Raw genomic sequence first — 23755 nt, 5'->3', positions numbered from 1 at the left:
CTCTCACAGACTTATATGCAGGCTGAACACCAGTGTACGGGAATAAGGAAGGAGAAGGGGGAGTGGGATAAAATATTTAGCTCAGTAAAAACAATAAAAAACCCGATTTACATAAAATAAAAATAAACAAATAAAAGTATATTGAACGCACCTTTGCAATTGCCTGAATTCCAGAAGACTCAACAACGCATCCCTGAATAACATGCATCCGTCTCCATGCTGCAGCCGCCTGTCTGTAGATGTGCGTAGTTTAATGTCCTCATGGCAGTTCTCAAAACCTGGCTGGGGGCTGCGATATCATACCAACACAGAGGTGGAAGACGTTTGGGTTGCCACATCGGTCTTTCTGGTTGTATTTTTGTAGGAATTCCCATGTGAGACATTTAGGTTGCTTCAGCTTTTTCCCCTGTTCTAGATAAGACTGTAGAGACTGGTACAGATTTTATGCAGTACAGGTTCTTCCCTGTAGGAAAGGAAGGGAGCTATTGCTCGGGTAGATTCCCAGGAGTGGGGATTAGTGGTCAGAAGGTGTGTGCATTGATTTGACCTTGCTGACACACTTACCCACTTACAGTCACAGGAAGTGAGGCTCCTTATCTCTTGGCATAAGTAGGAGTGCATGTGTTCTCAGAGTCAGCCTTGCCAGGGACTCCCCTCCAACTAAGGTGTGGCTAGGAGTATTCACCTCTGGATGCCTCAGCCACGTGCCAAGCAGAGACCACTAAGGAGGTTAAGGAGAAAGGCTGTCCCTTGTGCATGGTGGCTAGTGCCTGGCGTATGGCTGTTACATATCCACAGGATGCTTGCCAATACAAGGTGTGTGTGTGTGTGTGTGTGTGTGTGCGCGCGCGTGCCAGTAGATCACTGGCGTGGCAGCTCTGTCAGAGAGGTCTGCCTGCCCTGTGGGAGTGCCTCAGTTCCATCTTGTTTGTACTGCTTTGTTTTTTTGTCTTCTTTTTTCAGAAATCACTTTTCAAATTTCTGTTGAGCAGCAGGGGCAAGGACTCAGTGCATAAATTGCTTTCTTGCCGAAGTGAGGACTAGAATTCAGATCTCCAGGAGTCCACATAAAACCTGGGCGGGGCACTCAGAAGACAGATTCCCGGGTTCAAGGTGGCTGGCAGGTGCGTTGAGTCTGTGAGCTCTGGTTCAACCAGAGACCCTGACTCAATAACTAAGGTGGAGAACAAAGAAAGTAACCATGGCAACTTGTGGCCTCCACACTGGTACTCTTCACGGCAGTTTCCTACAGTCTACAGTCTTCGTGTTGGTTTCGCCCTTGCCTTCACCCCCTTCCTTCCCGTCCCTGCCTTATCCTTCCACTCCCAGTATTCCACTTCCCCTTCATATCATCTCCCCACACCCCCTTCCTTGAAGCCTTTTATTATGTCTCACCGGCCCTCTAGTTTTCCTGGCCTCCATCCACATGAGAGTGTTTGTGAACCTCCACAATGATTTTCATTGTGCCTGAGTAGATTATACTCCACCAGCATTGTGTAAGGCCCCTATTTCCCCGAACCCTTATCAGTCAGCGCTTGCCTTCTCCACATTCTTTCTGGGGTGACATGAAATCTCAAGGTAGTTTTAATTTTAATTTGCATTTCCCTGATGTTGAGCACTCAAAAAAAACAAGCAAAAACCTAAAGCAAAAATCCACAAATATTTCCTGGGGGGGGCAGAGGGAAGGCACATGTGTTAGTGTGTACCTTTAATTCCAGCACTGGGGAGCCAGAGGCATTTTGAGTTTGAGGACAGTGTGATCTACATCGTTAATTCTAGGCCAGCCAGAGCTACATGGTGAGACTCTGTATTTGGTTCATGGTTCTATTCATTGATTGTTACTTTGACTACTTCTTCTTCTTCTTCTTCTTCTTCTTCTTCTTCTTCTTCTTCTTCTTCTTCTTCTTCTTCTTCTCTTCTCTTCTCCTCCTCCTCCTCCCCCCTCCTCTTCCTCCTACGTTTGTTTTTTAGTGTTTAATTTTTCGCAACTCTACATATTAACCTAAACCCCTTAGTCTAATGTAGCTGGCAAAGATTTCTCTTCCATTATGTAGGGTGTCTGTTCATTTAAACTGCTCCTTCCTTGGGTGTGTGTGTGTGTGTGTGTGTGTGAGAGAGAGGAGAGAGAGAGAGAGGAGAGAGAGAGAGAGAGATTTCTTTTTCTTGGGCCTGTTTTTTGTGCTCTGAGGGTTCTATTGAGAAAACTCTCAAAAATTATTTGTGTTTCAATGTGCACTCCCATGTTTTTCTTTCCTCTGTGTGAACTGTGTTTTTGTGCAGAGCGAGACATGGGATTTCACTATGGCCTCAGATTCTGGAGATCTGTCTGCCTCTGCCTCCTGAGTTCTGGGCTTAGGTGCCTGCACCATGACCCCCACCCACAGGAGTCTTTTTATATGTGTCTTTTGCTCCTTTCTGCATTGCCACCTATGTTTTCCTCAGCGTGCATATATCTGTCTTCAAGTCTTTGTTAATTTGCTGTCATTCCTTTGTCCCTTAATTTTTGATTTCTGCCACCTTGTTACAGGGCCTCTTTTTTTTTTTTTAAAGGAATTTTTACCTGGGTACCAGGTAGTTTTTGATGAGAATGTTTTTCCATAGCAGTAAGATGTTGTGGAACACTTATTATTATAGGCATGTGTTGATGGGTTCATACAGTTGTAAGCTGTTCGCATCCTGCCTAAAACAATACAAAAACATACCAGAGTTAGAGATACCCAGAGTTTACGTGGCTGAATTAAAGGAAATCCTGTCTTCATCTACAAGTCCAGACGGTTTTAATGTGATAGTTTAGTGCTGGGCTTGGCCGCCTGTGGCCGGCAGGTCAGACCTGGTTCTGCTTGTTTTGCACGTAATTTTCACTGGAACGCCGCCACATCTATCCATTTGTCTAGCAGTTCTGGCTTCTCTCAGTGTTCACAGCCGGTGGGACAGTTGCAGCAGAGCTCAGGAAACACACAGAACTCAGAATGTTGACTGTTTGGCCCTGGTATAGTAACCTGGATGTTTCCCTATGTAATCTGGGACGGTGAAGGCAGAGACGTCTGCTGGGGTGCTGCCCAGAGCCTCCCTGTGATAACTCGGTTCCTCCATTGTCTTTCCTTAACCTTTGCTGGGTGGGGCTTAGGTTATCGGTGTCACTGTAGCTGCCCCTGGAGCAGTCCTTGCCCCTGCACCGGGCCCCTCGCTGGGCCCCTGCAGCTGCTTCTCATTCACAGCAGCCACCCATCCTGAGGGAGGAAAAGCTGGCCTGTGATAGCTCTGTGACTCCGGGCATGGTGCCTCCTGTCTTGGACCCATTTCCCCTGTAATGAGGAAGCTGAGGAAGCAGGCCTAGCCTCCCATGCTCTTCTCGACCTTTCAAACTTCCGTTGAGAAGGTGGCTTCTTTCAGACTTTTAAAATGGATATTTATTTTATTTTATTTATTAGCTATTGCATGTGTGTGTGCGCACGTTCCGTGGTGTGCACATAGAGATCAGAGGGCAATTTTAGGGAGTCTGCTTTCTCCTTCCACTATGGGATCTGGGGATCAAATCACTGTCATCAGTGTTCCATGCCTTTTCTCTTTGAGCCCTTTGGCCAGCCCTCAGCCTAAGACTTTTGATATGGGATTTGTTTGGAAAGAGATTCCCTGCCCTGTTTAGAACTCTCAGGGTCCCCATTCATAGTAGACAGGGCTGCATAACCCCCAATGGCTATATACTATGACCCAGGTAGGGCTCAGCCCACTGAGTGGACTTTCAACACCAGGTTGGGTTAAAGGCAAGCAGTTCTCAACCTGGGGGGGGGGAGGGTCGTCAAATGACTGTCTCATAGGGGTATTCTAAATACTATCGGAAAACACAGGTGTTTACATTACAATTCTTAGCTAGCAAAATTAGTTAATGGTGTGTGTTAGGCAATGAAAATAATTTATATGCTTGGGAAGTCAACGCACCCTGAGGAAACTATTAAAGGGTCGAACGAAGCATTATGAAGGTTGAGAACCGCTGTTTTGGGGTCTGTGCCTCCTGGAGGCCATATTGACCTCAGATTTAGTTGAATCATAGGCAATTGAAGGAGTGCAGGTATCTCAAATATTCTGGGAATTCACCCTGGGATTTCTTGTTCTGGGATAGTCCATGACCATGATTTTGCATCCTGCTGGCAGGACTTAGGTGTCAAGGCATAGCCATGAGATGCTTGATTGCAGATGGAGCCCCAGAGATGGGTGACTGCTCAGAGCGTTGGGATGTGGAAGAACAAACTTGATACTATAATTTCTTCAGGCTCTTGTTCTCTACCCTGCTGTCTGTCTGCATCCTTCCTGGCTTGTTTTCCTGAACTCTGCCCTCTTGTTTTCTCCAGAAGGGGAAGCTGAGACTCTGGGGAAATAGGCGACCTTTTCTTAGGATACTAGTCCTTTGGGAATTGCCTGGGGTAAGACTGTAATAGCTACTTTCTCCATGCTGGGACAAGACACCTGACAAAAGCCACTGAAGAAGAAGAAGGGAGTTTATTTCGGCTCGTGGTTGAGGGTACAGTTCATCGTGTGGCAGGAGCATTAGATGGCTGCTCACCATCAGGGTGCAGAGAGATGAAAGCTGGGGTTTCTCTCATTTATGTTTTTCAGTCTAGGCCCTGGTCTGTGGAATGGTGGTCTTACCCCCTCAGTTAAACTCTTTAGAAACATCCAGAGATATTGTTCTCATTTGGTTCTAAATACACAAACTGGAGATTACGATTAACCACCACTAGGGGCATGCAGTGTCTTCAGTGCAGCAGGTAGAGGTGTATGAGGGTCATTTGGTGGCCCTTCAGGCCTCAGCTCTGCCTGAACCCAGGAGAGCAGGGCTCCTTGTTGTAAGTAGATTTCATTAGAGTCTTTCCCCAGTCCTTTCAACCTACCTGTGAGTAGGGCCATGTGTGTTGAGAAAGCCCCAGACTTGTAGGAGATCGACCCTGGACCCTGGACCCTGAACCCTGAACTGCATGGATTTTTAGTGCGTTCCTTTCTGCTTACCTCAGATATCTATAAGGAGGCCCAGGGAACTGGTTCTGAGCACCTGAGTCAGTGTAAATAGATTTACCACGAACCAGAGGTCAGAAGTGCAGATTCTAGAAATGCGGCCTTTCTAAGATGTGTGGAGCCTGCAAGAATTGCCTAAGCATTACACATGTGTTTAGAGCAATTAGGCAAGGAGCCAAGGCCATTGAGTCCTGGGTGGATGCTCTTAATTTGCCATCTAGCAGGGTTTAGATGTTCACACTTTCATTGCCACTTGATCTACCTGGGTGAAGTGTAGCAAGCTTACCCTTATGGTGAGGGGATTTTTTTTTTATTAAAAATTTATTCATACTTTTATCATATTCTTTACTATACCCCAACTCTTCCCAGATCCTCCACTCCATGCCTACCCAAGTTCATGTTCTTTCTCTCTTAAAAATAAGATCTAGGGGTGGTAGCTCATATCTTTGATCCCAGCACTTGGGGGGCAGAGGCAGATGGATCTCTGTTGTGGGTTCGAGGGCAGTCTGATCTACAGAGCAAGTTCCAGGAAAACCAGGGCTACACAGAGAAACCCTGTCTCGAAAGAAACCCAACCAACCAACCACACAAACAAGCAAGCAAACAAACAAGAAAAAGAAAAGAGAAAGGCAGTAAATACATAGAGCTGCTTCCCTCTTTGGTTTGGGATTTCCCTCTGGCTTGAACTTGTGCAGGTCTTGTTAATGCTGTCACAGGTCTCATTTGAATCTAGACAATATTGTTTCCTTACAATTGTTCACTACCTCGGCTCTTACAATCTTTCTGCCCTGGGTTAGGCATTTTTTAAATTTAAATAAAATTTTTCTTTTCATTTATTTTACGTATCAACCAGCTCCCCCTCCTATCCTTCTGGCCCCTCCCCTTTCCTATCTACCCACCACCCCATCCCACTCCTCCTCAATCTCCATTCAGAAAGGGACAGGACCTCCCATGGGCTTGCGCATTCCCTGGCACTTCAAGTTGAGGCAGGACCAAGCTCTTCTCTTTACATTGAGGTGAGGCCTGGTAATCCAGCATGGGTTAGCAAAAGCCAGCCAAGCTCCAGGGAGAGGTCTTGCTCCCGCTGTTAGAAGTTTTAGTAGAGACCAGGCTACACAATTGTTACATACATGCAGATCCGTCTGATGCAGGCTCCCTAACTGCTGGTCCAGTGTACATGAACTCTCATGAGTTCAGATCTGCTGTCTCTGTGGGATCTCTCATCATGACCCCCCTGGCTCATACAATCCTTCCTCCCTTTCTTCTTCAAAACTCTCCAGAGCTCAGTGCAATGCTTGTTTGAGGATTGGGGAGGGCATTCTTGCAGCTTCCAGAATAAGGGGAAACCTGTTGCCAATTTAGGATGCTCCAGTAGGCTTCTTGTTCTTGTTTTTGGAGGGTATGATGGCTGTTCTTTGTATCAACTTGACTACATCTGGAACTAAAACCTAAGTGTCTGGGCACACTTGTCGGGATTATTTTCTTAATTAATAATTTGAGATAGGAAGGACACACTTTTAACCCAGATCTTTTGATGTGGAAAGATCTACCTTTAATCTGGGCCACACCTTGTGCTAGCGGCCTATATAAATTACATGGAAAGAAGGAAGCTTTCACTCTTTGCCCGTTTGTCCTCGCTGGTAAGTCCATTCCTTCCTGGCATTAGAGCCTGCCTCTTGGATTCTAGTGTATACTGAATGCCAGCTGAAACATTCAGCCTTGTGGACTGAGCAACTACTGGATTCTTGGACCTTCTGTTGGTAGACAGTCATTGTTGGACCGACCAGCTGGGCCACAGCCTATATGACATTCTAATAAATTTCCTTTTTATGTATCTACTTGTTCATCCTACCAGTTCTGTTCCCCTCCAGGAGAACCCTGACTAATGCAGAGGGGGTTGTTGTGTTGTTGTATGTGGTGTATGGGGTATGGTGTGGGAGAGTGTGGGGTGTGGGGGGACTTGTATGGGGGTATGTATGGGAGTGGGGGGGGTATGGGTATGTGCATGTGTGTGTGGTGGGTGTGTGCATGTGTATGTAGGGGTATGGGTGTATGTGTGCATGCATGTGTATATGTGTGTGGGGGGGACTTTCTGATCAATTAGCCGTAGGGAAGGTAGTCTAGAGATTTTCACTTAATAACCTTGGTCCTGGGATTCTTGAATTGTATGCTGTGAGCTTCTTTAACCCATTGTTCAATGGAACCTCTTGTCTCCTGTAATTGCTCCTGAATCTTTTACAGAGACTCTCAGAGATTCTTACTGCTCTGACTGGGATGTAGACTTGTAGAATGTTTCCTTCTTAACACAGTCATGTTGTTGAGGGTGTGCAGCTAAGAACTCCTCTGTGGAGTCCCTGTCTCATTGGGTCAGTCTTCTGTAGGTGGTCTGTAGGGCCCATGACCTCAGAGTGCTGCCCCCTCTTCTGTCCCTGTGGGGTAGTGAGATAATCTGCTGTCAAGGATCGAGATACCTGGGGTTTTTAAGTCTGTCACCAGCTTTGCTGTGTGACCTTGGACATGGGTTCAACATTTGTTCTCTATCTGTGGGAGTTCTTGGGGAGGAAATGACAGGTTTCCATTCACTCCTGGAGCTGGTATGTGGTCCCAGAGGCCGATCACTTCCCTGTCTGATCCTCTTGCAGGTTCTTGCCCATAATTGGTCTCCAATTCCTGCCTTGGGCAATATTCACTGAACCCTTGAGCAGACATGTGGCTGTTAAGTTTCTGTCTTTTGGGTCTGAGTTAACTTCAGTTCTTTCTATAAGATGACAGGAGAAGGAATGCTTCTTAGTCATTGTAAGAGAAAAGATATGACTGTAACAGATCCAGCAGCAGTCTCCTACAGGTCTTGAAGGAGGGTGCGTGCCCGTGTGTGACAGAGTTGGAGCCTACCTACATCTGCACAACTTTGTACACTTGCCCTGGCAGAGCCAACATCTTTCTTTCTGTTTAGCTACTCCAGGGAAAAATTAAAGCAGCACCTCAAGGCCGAATGGTGGTGCACGCTTTTAATCCCAGCACTCTGGAGGCAGAGGCAAGAGGAGCTCTATCAATTCAAGTCTAACCTGGTCTACATAGCAAGTTCCAGGACAACCAGGCCTATATAGAGAGGCCATGTCTTAAACGAACCAAACACCTCAGCGTGGATTCAGTAACATCTAAGTGTATGTGGAGTTAAGGCTGACTTAATGTGGGGAGGAAAAAAATGAGGTACTAAAGGGAGTCTGAGAGCCACTGATTGTTTCAAGATAACCTTCTTTTTCACCCTGTCCCTAGATCCCCAGAAGTGGGCAGACTGCTCTAAGTGGGTCAGGCAGGCCTGGTTTTGAATGGGAACACTGGATGGCAGTAGTGTCAAGATACCTTCCAATCTTACTGCACTAATTCTGTGATGTAGTTTGATTGGTCATGAACTTGGCAAGCCAGGCTAGGTAGGCTCTTGCCTGGCCCTTAGGAGTACATGAGACACCCTAGTAAAACCCAAAAGCATGCATAGAGGGAGAGTGTGAAGAACCCCAGGCTTGGGGCCTTCTGGTCTTGAAGCCTTGATGGGGTTCTCACATGGGCCCAGTCCTGCACCATCCTTCTCTATATGAGTGAGTTACAGCCCGAGCAGACCGATGAGAACGTGGCTGAAGGTAGGCACAGTCCACTTGGGTTAGGATCAGGGCTGCAATGAGAACCAAGCCAGTAGGGAATAAGTTCATATAGGGTAGCAAAGGTAGACATCTCAGGGGAAGATCTAGATGATGTGAAGGAGGTGGCGAGGAACTGATGCCAGGCAGTGGCAGACTGTGGTAGAATCTTAATTTCACCCTAGGTGTGAGGGGAAGTGATTGCAGAGTTTTGAAGTGTGGAGTGACCTGGTCATAGTCATATTCCGCAAGTGATAGTTCTGCATCTCAATTCACAATGATGGAAGACACTATAAAACTGCATGGAAGACTGTTTCTCACCGTTCCCTAAACAATACAGTATAACAGCTATATGCACAGTGCTTGCATTCCATTCGGTGTACTAAATAGTCTACTTGAGGGAGGATGTATAGCTTACTCCAGGGACTTTGAGGACCTGAGAATTCTGGTATGTACTGGGGGCATTAAGGCCAGTCCTTTGATACCAAATGATAGAGGAGTTTTAAATGATGGTTCCAGTTTATTGCAGGCCGGGAAGGAAGTAGATTATGGACAGAGGGGATCTGAGAATCAGAAGAAACTGGCCACGCACACTCTTAAGGTTTTGAGTAAATGGAGCAGAGGGTCTTAGTTGGTGAGTATGAGGCCTCTTTCCATCTTGTGAGTTTTCTCCAAAATGGCTAGTGAACAGATGTAGTATAAGGAAAGGAGCTGGAGAAGAAGGGCCCTGGAGGCCACAAGGAAATGGTAGATGTGAGCTGCATGGTTGATGGTCACGGATGTGGTAGTATTTAAAGCTATGTGAATCCTGGGTCATCATGCCCCTGCCCCCAGTGTTCCAAGGGGTCTTTGAACCATTAGATTTTACCATCATTTAGTGGGATCTGTAAAGGAAGGATGAGCCGCAGGCAAGAGAGGAAGACAGCCCCCAAGCTATGTATGTTTGGTGTCTCAACCTGATTGAAGGAGGAGGAGGAATGACAACAGTGACTTTACTTCTGATGAGGTCAGATGAGGAAAAGGCCTCCACTCTGATGAAAGACAAGTCAGTGACTGGTTACCTTAAGGAGTGGTAGGGTGGCCTTTTGCTTTACTTCTTGTGCCATTGTGCAAACTGATAGAGAGAGGGGATTTAGTGTCAGGAAAACAAAGACCTTATCTGCTAAGAACCCAGTGTGGTGTGGGATGGGCTCAGGGAACCAGTCTTCTAGCTTCAGAATGCTCACCCAGTATCTGCTCTAAGAAGAAATTGTGAACAGATGAACCAAGATTTGGGAGGAGCCCTTCCCCTGCCATGTCTCTTGGTCTTAGCTTTGTCTGGCTACCATGTTATGCTTTGTAAAATGGAAATGTTGCGTCCTGGCCTGACTTCATCCGTGAATGCCAGCTGAACAAACCGTGGTAAGCTGTGAGCCCTCAGAGAGCGCAACAGATATTAGGCCTATGTGCATTTCGTGACAGTGACCTGGTGTTTCAGTGAGCACCGAAACCTCCCAGGGTTTTCATCACAGGGCTTTTTCCTTTCCCGTCCCAGCTACATGGGTCTGGTAGTGAATAAAATAGGCAGAAGCCACTTAAGCTGGAGAATACCACTTGCAAAGTTGAGTCATAGAGAACCTAGCACTTACTTACTGTGAGGTCCCAATAAATGGCATTGAAATGCCAGCATACTGAAAAGTAGAGAATAGTGGAAAAACCAACAACAGAACAGGCAGCTCCATTTGCAGAGCATTGTGTCTACCTTTTATGGTAAAAGCCGCTCTGCTTTAGGAGTGTGTGATGTATTTGGGTCAGTGAGCGACAGTAGCCGGGAGGTTGAGGTCACAGTGCTTCTCTTCTGCTTAATGTGGCTTACCTTAATTTATCAGCTAGACCCTGCTGTTTCCTGAGCACATGCTATGTGCAGTTGTGATGAGGAGACTCCGCTCTGACCAGTGAATGCGTTGAGTACCTGCTTGTCTGTGTTTGGAGTCTGAATCCTGGGCTGTGGACTGAGATGGGCAACAGGTGGTCTTGGGTTTGTGCTTTTTCCCCTGTAGCCTTGCCTTGCAGTTGGCCTGAGCTGTGCAGATCTCAGCTGGGCCAGAGGCCTCTGATAACCCTGGTCAGTCGCCGGGAGTACAGGGTCTTGCACACTGAAGTGAGTTGAGGGTAAAGGTGGACAGGAAGAAGAAACAGTCTCTTGTTCAGCGTGAGGCTGTCTCTCTAGGACTGATCTCAGCATCCTTACCTTGCCTCTTTGGTCTTACGGCCATCTCATGGTAGAAACCGGCCACCAGCCATCTGTGGAGGTAGGTGCTGGCTATCTGCAGTCTCCATGGCTCTTTCATCTGCGAGATTCAGATGCCACGCTGCGACAGGAGAACAGCTCACTCGACTAGAATGTAGACTTTGTTTCTAGTGCTCTTTCTGATCTCTCTCTTCTCCTCTTTCCCTCCCTCTACCCCTGCAGTTGGCTGGCGTTGTTTCCTTGGAGTCGGGCTGTGGGCATGGAGCGAAAAGGTAGGTGGAACCCCAGTTACCAGGCAGCCAGACCTAGAGCCTTGGACTTGAATTGTTCCCTCCTCTAGTCTGCTCAGTAGGGCACTAACTGTGCAGTGAAAGGTTTTGTAGGCATTTTAACCCTCAGAAAGAAACTTGCCTCTAAAAGTTGGCTCTGCTCCTGGAGGTCATGGACAGTTAGGCCAATACTGGAAGGGTAAACCACTGGGCTTGGCAGCTGTGCCCAAGGCAGGCCTGGGGCTGCCCTGTTAACCCTTTCTGTTATTTCTGGGAACAAGTGAGCAGGTCCCCTGAGCAAGAGTTATGTTTACTCCCTTAAGTGCTTGTCCTGGCCTACAGAACAAAGGGGGCAGATAGAACTGGTTCTATGCCCCTGGCTTCTAGGGAGGAGGTCAAGAACCTGTGTGCTGCTTGCTGGTATGTGAGGAAGGAGAAACCAAGCTCTGTGCAGCTAGACAAGGGGGCACTTGGTACTCTAGGGGTTCAGAGCTCCAGGGGCAAGGTGGAGTCCTGGTGCTGACCTTACCCTATGGAAGGTTTAGTGCTTGTAGCTTATAGGCAGGAGAGGTAGAATTCTTCCAGGAAGGGAGAGCAAGCAGGACCCAAAGCTGAAGCACCCCTGTTCCTGTGGTGGAACTTGCTGTTGCTTCCAGAAAAAGGAAGCAGAGCACTTTGGTCTATGAGCTTTCATAGGAGCAGAATTGTATATTTCTGAATTTCGAGGAGGCTTGTGAACCCCTTATGGCAAAAGCTGCAATACAAGGTCTCTGTCCTAGTTAACAGGAGGCAGTAAGCCATGTAAACAGTGCCACCATGTGGCCCGTGCTTGGGATTGCAATGGACTTGACCTGTATGAGCCATGATCCTGGAGCTCCCTACATAGCTGTCCATTTTGGCAGCTTCCCCCACTGCCCCTACTTTGAATATCACAGAATCTGTCCATTGTGGTTGCCACTAGTTATATATAATGATTTTTAAATATTGCATAAATACATATATCTTTTTTAAATTTTACTGCTTTTGTGTGTGTGTGCGTGTGCGTGTGAAGTTATGTATATGCATGAGTAGAGGTCAAAATAAAACCTACAGGAGTAGGTTCGATACTCTTCCCTTCTACCATGTGGGTCCTAGAGATTTAACTCAGGTTGCCAAGCAAGGTGGCAAGTGCCTTTACCTATTGAGCCATCTCAGTAGTGGCTGACTATATGTATTTGAATAAAAATGATAAACCAATTCTTATTTGTCCCTAGCCTCCTTCCATGTGTTTATTGCAAGAACAACAGTGGTTCTCTTTGAACCGTGCTGATAGGACGACTCCCCCTTCATCTCTCCTTGCTGGGTGTGTTTCCTCAAAAATGTTCATTTTGAGGCTGCTTTTAGCCAGTTTGACCAAAGGTCACAGAACTCCACTTCCCTGAGGCCTGGCCAAGGTACCCTACGGGCCATGGAGGAATCTGGGTCTGGGCTCACAGGAGCCCCGATCTTCAGTGTGGACCAGGAACTTCATGGGAAAAGTATCTGGAGACTGAGGTGGACAAGGATGCTAACTAGACTCGGGGCCTCTTGGAAGTGTTTTAAAGCACCACTCTGGCCTGGCTCTTGATGGCAGGACTGAGCCTTGAGAAGCAGGCCCCTGCCATAACTGCTGAAAGAGTTGGCCCCAGGACCTCGACTCCATTTAAGGGCCTTGCTATCTTGTATTCTCTGCCTTTTCCAGGGTGTGCTGTCCGACCTTACCAAGGTGACCCGGTTGCATGGAATTGACCCTGTGGTGCTGGTCTTGATGTGGGCGTGGTGATGTTCACACTGGGCTTCGCAGGCTGTGTTGGGGCTCTCCGGGAGAACATCTGCCTGCTCAAGTTTGTGAGTGGTCCTGGAGTGGAGGTGGGAAGGGGAGATGTGCTGGGCTAGGGTCTGGGCTCACATCTTTTCTGACCCAGGCAGTAGTAGAAGCAGGGAGGAGGCCTTTGAACCTGTCTCACTGGAGGGAAGATTTGAAGAGAAAGCCCAGATGATGGTTCCTCACCCTAGGAGATGGGTGTTTGCTGTGCCCCCCCCATAGGAGCCAGCTGATGCAGGGGTCTACCTGCCCCCTTTGCCTTATAGCTCCCCTAAAGGAGTTCTAAAGGATGGTTGCTGCTCACCTTTGCCCTCCTGGCTAAGATCAAACAATGTCGCCAGTAGCATTAAGAAACCGTTTCCTTCCTCCTGGATGTGAATCTCTTGGTATGTAATAATTTTCTGGCAGAATTATGAATTGCTAAGAGTTTAGTTTTATATTTAAGATACGACTTCATTTTTAAATGTATTCAGTTAAAATTAAATAGACCTGGTGAGGCAAACACTTTTATTTTCTTCATGATTTATTATTTGTTGGAGTTTATTAGGTCAAGCTTTTTTTATCTGAAAAGCAAGCACACATTTTCTAGATCTCCTTCCCTTCCAAACACTGTGTTTTGCACCTCATGTGCACATGAACAGACTATGCACATGCTTGTGGCATGCTTGCGATTCCTTTCCAGTTTTCCTGGGCAGGCCCCTTCCGTTTCCTAGATGTGACAAAGCTTCTTAGCGTCATGTATGGCTGTAAGGCCACAGGATAGCTTCATCTTGTGCCCCAGTGGCTGCCATGGGTACCAATAGAATGTCACTACTTCCTGCCTGCGCAGCCATGCTTCTAGAGAGGCCTGCATGTGGCTGCGATCCTGCTTGCACATGCAGAGTGGGTCCTGATCATACTCTACCTCTAGAGTGGTAGGGAACTCAGATGTCCTCTGTGTCTTAGTCTCAGTTTTTTCATTCCTAAAGGGGAGAGGAGGATTAGGATAGCTGTGTGAAGGGGTGGGAGCAGGTGACGCCCGTTGGAGGCTCCCTATTGAACCAACTGACAAGGCTTTTCCCCAGGGTCGGGGAGGGGAGTGAGGACTGCCTCCCAGGAAATGGTGGTTTGGACTTTCCCTCCCTCTCTGCAGTTTTCAGCCGTGCCGTCTGAGGCATGAGTAGTGGTGAACCCCATTTATGGAGATGAAGTGCTGTGCAGCGGGCGGTGGCTCTGGGTCTAGTGGGGTGCATGGGTTTGCCAGGCTGATGACGGCTGACTCCCCCTCTCTTGTGCCCATGCAGTTCTGCGGGGCCATTGTGCTCATTTTCTTCCTGGAACTGGCCGTGGCTGTGCTGGCCTTTCTGTTCCAGGACTGGGTGAGGGACCGGTTCCGGGAATTCTTCGAGAGCAACATCCGATCCTATCGGGACGACATTGACCTCCAGAACCTCATCGACTCCCTTCAGAAAGCTGTAAGCTCTGCTCCCCACAGGCCTCCTGCTAGAGAATGCCCTTTGCCTCCTCTGTTCACTCTGGGGTGCCCTGCAGCTGAGATGGGAATGAGGCCTTCCCTGCTCAGTGGCTTTTCTGCCACTGCATGGCAGGGTGGTATGGAGCATCCCCTCTACCTCTGGTCAGCTCAGTCACAATTCTCCCTAGGACCTTGGGTCTCCTGGATGGAGAAGGGATATAGAGGATAGAGCTCCTCCCCCAGGCTTGTGACTCACCACAGGAGCTATTCCTGTCCCCTTCCTCTCTGGGACCTTTTCTCCTTCCTGTTTGAGAAGGGCAAACTGCCTGGAGGAAGCCTTCTCAGATGGAGGGCTGTGACCTCTCAGAAACTTTCCCCAGGGGGTTGAATAAGCAGAGCTGTGTCCCTCAGCCTTCCTGCCCCTTCCCCTTGTCTGCAGCTGCACCTGGAAGCTTGAATCACTGGCTGCTCCAGCCCCTGGGATGAACCAATTGCCTGCCACAGTGGCCTGTTAGATCTGCCTCTCCCAGAAGCTTGGCTTCCAAATTGTCTTTAGTGTGGAACACTTGGTTCCGAAGAGAAACCAGAAAGCACTAAAAATAACTGACCCACTGTTATTAACCAAAACTTGTTTACCCTGTTGCATGCGGCCTGGGTGCCTGCAAAACCCGTTTATACAAACAGAGAGGCTCCCATGCCTTCTAACCGTCTTGGGAGGATCATGCATTATTGCCCACTGTAGATGGCCTTGCTGCCCTCTCTCTGTTCCATTTCTTTCTTTTGTGTTCATATGGCATTGCCTGCTAGTTTCTAGCACTTTCCCCTGCGCTTTCCTAAGTGATGTTGTCTTCCTGCCGCCTGTCTGTTTCTGTCTCTTTTGAGACAGGTGGCACAGGATCTTGCTGTGTAGCCCAGGCTACTCTCAAGCTTACCCTCTGATTATTGAAATTAGAGGAATGTTCGTGCTTTGCCATGCCCAGCTCTTCTAGAAATAAAGAAGGATCCAGTAAGTTTTAGGCCTTGGGATGACTTAGATGGTCACTAAGTCATTAAAGCTTGCTTCGTGGAGGAGCGTGGATGGGGAAGATGGGATTTTCACTAGAAAAGTAGGATGTGAAGGAGGGAGAGATTGCTCTTGGCCTTTTGGCTACTGCTGAGGCTGGGCCACTCCCTTCATGGTCTGTTGATGGTGTGCAGGGGCTGCACCTCTGTAGGCTGATGAGGACTATTGTCAGCTGCACAGTGTACTGGGGAGTGGAGGGCGGCAGCCCCAGGTCAAGGCAGGAGTTTAATGAGTTACTCTTGATGCTCACCCTAGTCGTACATATTCAGCAGCTGTGACCGTTTACCAGGGAGGAAGGCTTGTCTCGTAGTGCTCTAGATTAGGAGGGGGTACATCAGAGAGCCTTTAAAGGGGAGGGAGTGTACCTTGGGTGGGCTCTGGCGAGTGGCATGACTGGATGGTAGCATGCTGTGAGCTGCACAGAGATGACATGGCTGCTGCTCCTTCCTAGCGGGTTGCCATTTGTTGGTGTTATTAAGCGTCTCTGTGGGCCTTGGTGTCTCTCTGTCTGGTAAATGGGAACGTGCTCTGCTATCCAGAGACACCGTGGGTTGACTAAGTGACCCTGGCTCTCCTCATGCGGTTCTTGGCTTTTGCGATTTCAGAATCAGTGTTGTGGGGCCTATGGCCCTGAAGACTGGGACCTCAATGTCTACTTCAACTGCAGTGGTGCCAGCTACAGCCGAGAGAAATGTGGAGTGCCCTTCTCCTGCTGTGTGCCAGATCCTGCGGTGAGTGTATGTCCCTTTCCTAGCCCAGCAGCTCCTGCCACTGCCAGAGCCCTCCAGGCTGCTGATTCCCAACACACCGATGGAGTGTGATGCGTTCCCTCTGCTCCCTCCATCCACCTCCTGTCCTTGCAGCTCTGAAATCCTGTGCACCTCTTAGTGGTGCACCTTGGCCCTGTGTGGGGTAAAGGAGGAAGAAAGCTCATCTTTTTCAAGTGGTGCTCCCGGCCCTTACTGTGAAGGTGCTGTGCTCTGGTCTGCCCCCTTTTGTACTTTCTCTGCAGAGTGTACTCAGTGCCCAGAAACCCACGGTTTGTAACGTTATGTATACCTCCCATATGGAGGACAGCCATGCCATGGTTAATTATCGTTTAGCCTCTTCACCTGCTTTCATTCCTAGTCTAAGGCTTAAGTGCTCACGGTTCTGGAAATTGAGCACTTTGGGTAATGTATGAAGAAGGACTGTTTTGCTGGAGTAGAGATCAGCCCTGCACAAGCTTCTGCACAGGCCTGTGATGCCTACTCATAGCCCCTGAGAAGCATGCCTTGACTCTGTTATTACCTGGGCAGGATCCTGGATGTGGGAGAGGCCTGTTTGCTGAGGTTGCACAGTGGCGTCAGAGGTGTCCAGGAATGTTTGAAATCCAGCGGTGTAGCAAGTGTGATAATCACCTCCTTCCTGGCCCAAAGGGGGACAACTGTGGCCCAAGGCTGAAATTTGCCTGGTTGCTTTGTGTGACCTGTGAGCCAAGGATGCATTACTTTTCAGTGGTTGTTGAAGCCAGTTTTCCATCACTGTAGCCAGCCCTCTGAGGAAAGGTTTGTGGGACTCAGTGGTAGGGAGTATGCTTATAATGCAGGAGGCCCTAAATTCAATCCCTAGAATTTAAGGAGAGAGAGTTACGCTGGCTGACGGTATGGCATGAGGTGGTCCTGATGCTTTCAGATCTGGGGCACCTGGTGAAGATGGCAAGGAGCATATAGCAGAGGAGGCTGCCCTCTACATAGCTAAAGAGCAGAACAGAATATCCTGTCCCCTTACGGGACACAGTCCTAGAGACCTAAGGGCTTCCTTCCAGGCTCCATCTCCTAAAGGCTCTACCACCTCCCAATAGCAGCACCCTGAGGACCAAGCCTTTGGGGGATATTCTGCATCTAACCTCAAACATGGGTAAAGAAAAAAAATATTTTGTAATGTATAAGAATTTGTATGAAATTCCAAGCCCAGTGGCCTTTGTTTCCTGAAAGTATAGCCAAGCCGGATTGTTTGTGCGCTGTCCAGGTCTGTACTCTTGCTGATGAGGCAGATTAAGTCCAGTTCTGTACCCCTAGTCTACAAAATTCACTGCCGAACCACCACAGAAGCAACTCACTGACCTCTCTGCTAGCATGGAAGTGGAGCTGGCAGTTGGCTTGTAGGGTGTAAGCGATGATGGAATCTCTGCAGGTGTTTCCTGGTGTTGGGCTGTGATTTCCTAGTGCCTCCTACCACCAGGTTTTTGACAGGACAAAAGTGACTTAAGTTTTCTGCTTCTCTTACAGCAAAAAGTTGTGAACACGCAGTGTGGCTATGACGTCAGGATTCAGGTAAGATTATCAACACGGAGCTTCAAAGGGCTTTGGGAGACTGTTTCATAGGTTTCAGTCTGTGGTCTAACCTTCTTCAGCACAAGTGCAAACTGGAGTGGGGACACAGGAAGGTTCAGTTGGGTCCTATTCACACGCACACACACACACACACACACACACACTTAAAGCCCTGTGACTATAAAACCCTTGTTTTGCTCACCCTCTCACTGCATTGGAAGTAGTATGGAATTGGGAAAAGAAGCTATGCAAGAGTTATTTACATACAGGAATTGAGAAGGCTGGCTTGTGGGGTGTGTGACTTGCTCCAGCTTTTCCATGGAGGCAAGAGCAAGAGGGAGATGCCTGGATTAGGGCGGACTAAAACCCAGTGCTTCTTTCAGACCACATGGAGTGAGGGCTTTGGATGTGTTAAGATAGCCACAAAGGCGTACCCTCCCTACTGTGGTCTTTTCTCTGGCGGGTTTTGGTGATATGGTTGGCTGCTGTTGTGAAAGAGGGGGTGTCTGGGAATGTAGAAATCTGTCTTCTTGGACACTAGGGCAGTTGATCTGCATTTTGGAAATCTGTTAACCTTAGTTTCATAGGAACAGGCTGTTTGGTGGGTGTTTTATCTCCCAGAATTCACAAGCTGGAGCCTAGTCCCCAGCGAAGAGATTTCTGACCTTACTAAAAGACCCTGTATGGCCTGGAGAGATGGCTGAGACATAAGGAGCACTGTCGTTTTTGCAGAGGACCCAGGTTTGGTTCCTAGCACACATGTAGTGGCTCACACCCATCTGTAACTCCAGTTCCAGAGGATGGATGCTGCCTTCTGTCCTCTGCAGTCACTGTATACACAGGGTGTGAAGACATAAGTGTAGCCAGAATGCTTACACACATAAATAAATCAGAAAAAAAAAAAAATCCCAAGAGCCTTTCACCTCTTCTAGCATGTGAGAATTCAGCGAGAAGACACTGTTTAACTGGACCGCAGCCCCAGACTGAGTCGGCTGGTGCCTTGGTGTTAGGCTGCAGCCTCTGCAGTGCGGAGGAAGGAACTTCTGTTGCTTTAGGCCACTGTGCTGTTTTGTTTTGGCATCCCAAAAGGGCACAGTCAGAGAGAGGCATCTGTATGGAGCCTGGCTTTTGTGTTAAAGATCTCATCTCTAAGTGAAGACGGGGAGCTCAGTGACAGACAGACATTTATTGTGTCACCATTCTGGAGCCTAGAAGTCCAAGATGAAGCTGTCAGCTGAGTCGACTTTTGGGGCTGCATGGGAAGGAGCTGTTCCAGGCCTATCTTCCGGGTTTTCATATCCTTCCTCCTCTTCACATGGTCTGCCTCTGTGCATGCCTGTGTCCTGGTCTCATGTATGGACAGTAGTCAGTGGATCAGACCTCATCCTGATTGCCTAGGCCACCTGCAAAGACCTGTTTTCAAATACAGTCACAATCTGAGGCTGGGGGGGGGGGGGGCAAGTATGGCACAGTGTATCCCATAGTGCTCCTGGCATGAGTTGATGTTTCATCCATGTTGACATGGAGGGAGTTGACGGGGAGGAAACTGGGGCTGATTGCCACTTATGAGGTAGTACAAGCCAGGTGTATGCAGTTACAGGGTCCCCACACATTGCTTTTCCAGAAGGATTGGTAGATGGGGGCCTGGCTGACTCTGTCTCCCAGAGCCAAGCTTACCAGTGAGAGACACAATCTAAAGAACCCCTGACCTTTCTTCTGCCAACTTCTTTAACTGAGAAAGCTTGGGATCCCTTTACCTCATCTGTACCTTATATTTCCTAACTAAATGCCAGGACACAGTAGCTAAAATTCAAGGGTAACCCGGGACTTGAGCCCAGGTCCATCCTTCTGGCTGTCGTGCCCTTGTTGTCTCCAGGCTGGAGATGTAGACTGAGTTCCTAGAGGAGAGCTATTATTTAGATCGGTGATAGATAGGATAGCAGGTGGCCCTGAGAGAGGTTTAGACTGAAGCTGGAGTGTGTTTCTCGTGCAGGATTTGTCTTGTGTCTTCTCAACCCCCCAAGACCATCATCCACTTGCTGTGCCTGCCCTGCCCCATTCAGAACCAGGCTTTCTGGGGGCAGGCAGGGATTGTGTGTGCTCAGGCTGAGGCCACTGTGCTGTTTCTCTGCAGTTGAAGAGCAAGTGGGACGAGTTCATCTTTACAAAAGGCTGCATCCAAGCTCTGGAAGGCTGGCTCCCCAGGAACATCTACATTGTGGCTGGAGTCTTTATTGCCATCTCACTACTGCAGGTATGGCCCAGGAAAGAGTGTCCAAGGCTAGCTGCATGTGCATGTGTGTATGTGTATGTATGTATGTGTGTATATATATATATATCATGGTGTATGTGTATGTATGTGTGTGTATATATATATGTATATATATACATATATATATGTATATATATATATATATATATCATGGTGGCACCTGTACATGTATGTTGGAGGGTGGACCCAGGACGGCCTGTGGCTCCTCTTTTCCCCACAGTCTGCTACCTGAAGGGAGACCTTCTTTAGTTAGGGCGGACAGACAAGACAACTGTTACCCTCTCTGGAGGGCCCAGTAAGCTAGCGTATGGATTGCCTGTGTGTAGTCAGGGTACTTGGAGTGCATGGCCAGTACTGTCACCTCTTTGGGATCCTTCCCTTCTGTTGATTGAAATAGCAGTATTTAAGGGAGGTGTCAGGGGCTCTAGAGGGAGGGAGTGACTCTTCCTTCTAGCTGGGGCAATCATCCCAGAATTATTTTGTCCTTGTCCCCTGGCTGGGCTTCCTGGAGTCTCCTCTCACCACAGAGGCCCTATGTCCCACTGCTTTTGTGCTTAAAGCTGTGCCTGTTCACAAATATCTCATGTGAAACAGACATGGTAACCCAGTGGTGAAGGGGTTGCTGGTGCCCATGGGAAAATCGAGAAAAAATCAAGAACCCAGTCTTTCGGGGAACTCGGTTTACTAGGGCCTGTGAGTAAGAGGCACTGGCAGCCTTCAGGGCAGCTTCTGAGGTAGTGGAGGCTTTGTTTATGTGTCAGGTGGTTTCTGCCTTGAGAGGTGACTGGAGTGGACCTGGCGGCAGCCACACAACACTTCTTTATTCTTCCCTGTATCGTTGAGGGACTACAGAAAAAGGCTAGAGAGAAGCTGTGGAAAAGGAAAGGAAAAGGTTTGAAGTGGGCAGAAAACATAACCTCAGAGATTGTCTTCAATTATAAAGTGTAGAACTTAGAAGGGGGAGAAAGCAAGCACATCTCCCCAGTGTGTGTTTAGTTTAGGTAGAAGAACCTCCCCCTCACTCCCCTTCCTATATTCCTGCCTGCAGACATCAGGGCATGGCTGTGAGACAGACTATTCTCTTGGGAATGAGGCCTACAGGGTAGCTGGTTCTGAACAGTTGGTGTTATTTTTCAGTTTGACCTAGCACTCAAATATGTGGGTCCCGCCTATGGTATGTGGCGTGTCACTCCCTGGAGGCAGTCTGAGCATCTGTTCTGGTTTGTGGCTCCTACCCAGGGCTACTTCTAGCTCTGTTCTCACTTTGCATTTTGACCTGGTAGGCTAGGTGAGGGAGTCCATGCAGGCAGTCCCCACTAGCTCCTCTGCTCCTGCCCTTGTTTTACACTGCTGACCTTTGGCTTTGGTTTCAGATCTTCGGCATCTTCCTGGCGAGGACCCTGATCTCAGACATCGAGGCAGTGAAGGCAGGTCATCACTTCTGAGAAGCAGAGGCAGCAAGTGGAGCTGAGCCACATGTGGAGGTGAAGCCACCCACATCAGACCCGTGTCTTCGGCAACAGTGTGATGTGACCTCTCTGTTTCTTCTTGCTGGTGCTGAAGATGATGGCCCCTTCTCCTCTGCCCACGCTTGACATGGCATCTCTGAAGGGGTTTGCCCAGAGACAGAGAATGTGGGCTTCATTTGGAGTAGTAACTCTGAGGACTGATGACTCCCATGGCTGCAAGGGGGGCTTGATGGCCCGCTTGGAGCCCAGAGCGTCTACAGGCCCTACCCACTCAGTAAGGCTTAGGTACATGCTCTACTATTATCTTCTGTGGGTGGAGCATTTGTGTTGGACCAGCAGGTTGAGGACAACTTCTGGCCTCCATCGGATCAAGAATCATGGAGGGGAGATAAGTGGTCCGTGGGGTTCCCGAGTGCCAACGGGTTCATGGTGGTGTAAACATGCCACGGATTTGCAGGATCCTCAGCCATGTATGTCCAAGTGAAGTAAGCCTGAGCCAGCCAAAGCCAGTCCCAGGGAAGCACCTTGCCACTGCCTTCCAAGCCTACACTGCTCTCCCAGGGTAGAACAGCCTCGTGTCTCCATAGCATTAAGCCCTGCTGAGAGCCAGCTCTCTTGTTCTTAAAGCATGTAAATAGTTTATTTATAGGGTAAGAGTGTTCCGCCACCATGTCTTCATTGCCTCTTCTCTCCAGCATTCTTTTCTCAGCAGCCTTACCCAGTGTCTGTTGCCAAGCTGTCCTTCTCCGTTCCCTGAGTGTCTCCAGAACCAGCGGTGACAGCCCCTCCACCCCTGCCCAGTCCACACTCCCTCCATGCACCCTTGCTTGGCTTCACTGTCTCTGGTCTCGGTGCTACTAAAACTGCCACCAGGACTTGAATCCTTATTGACCTTTCTCCCTGCTGCCCTCTGGGGAGCCCAAGTTCCTGATTGTTAGCTGGAAACCAGGTTCCTCTCACGACCACATACAGCTAGCGGCCCAAAGTGTGCTGTCCCTGGAGGGCAACACCCTGCAGCCAGGCCCTTGCGAACCGCAGACACCAGGTGCTGTATAGAAGCTCAGCGCGTCTTATTTCTAACTTCTGTGATGACTCCTCCACCCAGATGCCATTCTTCTGCCATTGCGTTCACTGTCAGTGCTGTTCAGGGCTGCTCTTGAAAATGATTGTGGTCTTAAGTACTGGGTACTCCTGAGGCACACCGGGTGTCTGTCCCCCTTGGCTGGGCTCCTCTTTAATGCTTCTCTGTAGCTCACTGTCCTCACCGTTCAGGGGTTGAGTGCCTACCTTCAGTTACTTGCCGAGGTTGTACATTCTAGTGTGGTGTATACTGGTGATACTGGTGGTGTGTGTTCATGATGATGATGACGTTATAGTTTTTTTAAATAATTCTCTATAGACTAGAGGAAGAAGAATGCTTGTGTTTTTAGAGTGTGATGCTTCTCTTTGACCTGCCAAACTCTTTTATGGAATATATCTTTATATTAATGCTGTTGTTGGGTCATTTTTTGTTTTGGAATCACTATTAAAAAAAAAACCACTTCAAGCATTTTGGTGATACATTGAGCCACTGAGCTGACCTGAGGCGGCGGAGTGTGACAGTAGTAAGGCAACCTAACAGAGTGCCTTGTATCACTTCACGTGCACCCGAACAGTTGAAACTTGTGGCCTGACTTGCTGGTTTGCCACCCTCAGCCCCTAATAAGGCATGCAGCTAACACACTTTCTTTCCAAGACCCTAGAAGAGGCGTATTCTCAGTTCTCTCGAACTCCTAACCCTGGTAATACGGCCCATCTGGACCAAAAGTGCACAGAGACCATGGTTCGGAAAGGGACGACTACTGTGTTCGAGCTTTAGGGTGGTTTTTCTGTTGGCTGGACGAGTGTAGAATCCAGAAGCTCTCTTTTCCAAAGAGCAGACACTTTGAGAGGGGTCCCGAGGCAGGCAGCATGTGGGCTACTGCCCTTGGAGAGCTCCTCATGCACAAGGAGGAAGGCACACCCTCGGCATTGGGGACCCAGCCACTTGGTAGCCTTTCCTGGCCCCTCAAGCTTCAGAGGTGGTGAAAGTACTGTTAGAAATTCCCTCCACTGGCCAAGTGAGGGGCTAGGAGAACTGTGTGTGCAATGGGTGGGCACACTTCTTCCACAACTTGCAGCACCAAATAGTAAAAACCCAGAGACAGAAATTGGGGT

General features: G+C 48.5%; 1 protein-coding gene across 1 annotated transcript in view; it reads left to right on the top strand.

Annotated features, from left to right (window-relative positions):
• Tspan14 (tetraspanin 14) overlaps positions 1–23047 on the top strand; it is a 57348-nt gene extending 34301 nt beyond the window's left edge. The window contains 8 exon segments of the mRNA XM_038349089.2: positions 11098–11147; positions 12865–12931; positions 12934–13010; positions 14271–14441; positions 16109–16234; positions 17774–17818; positions 19953–20072; positions 21464–23047. Of these exon segments, the coding sequence (XP_038205017.1) occupies positions 11098–11147; positions 12865–12931; positions 12934–13010; positions 14271–14441; positions 16109–16234; positions 17774–17818; positions 19953–20072; positions 21464–21535 (728 nt within the window). The 3' untranslated portion in view covers positions 21536–23047.
• Positions 23048–23755: the final 708 nt, after the last annotated feature.

The sequence above is a fragment of the Arvicola amphibius genome, chromosome 12 (assembly GCF_903992535.2).
Source record: "Arvicola amphibius chromosome 12, mArvAmp1.2, whole genome shotgun sequence".
Classification (NCBI taxonomy): domain Eukaryota; kingdom Metazoa; phylum Chordata; class Mammalia; order Rodentia; family Cricetidae; genus Arvicola; species Arvicola amphibius.
This window is presented reverse-complemented; position numbering and strand designations above follow the sequence as displayed.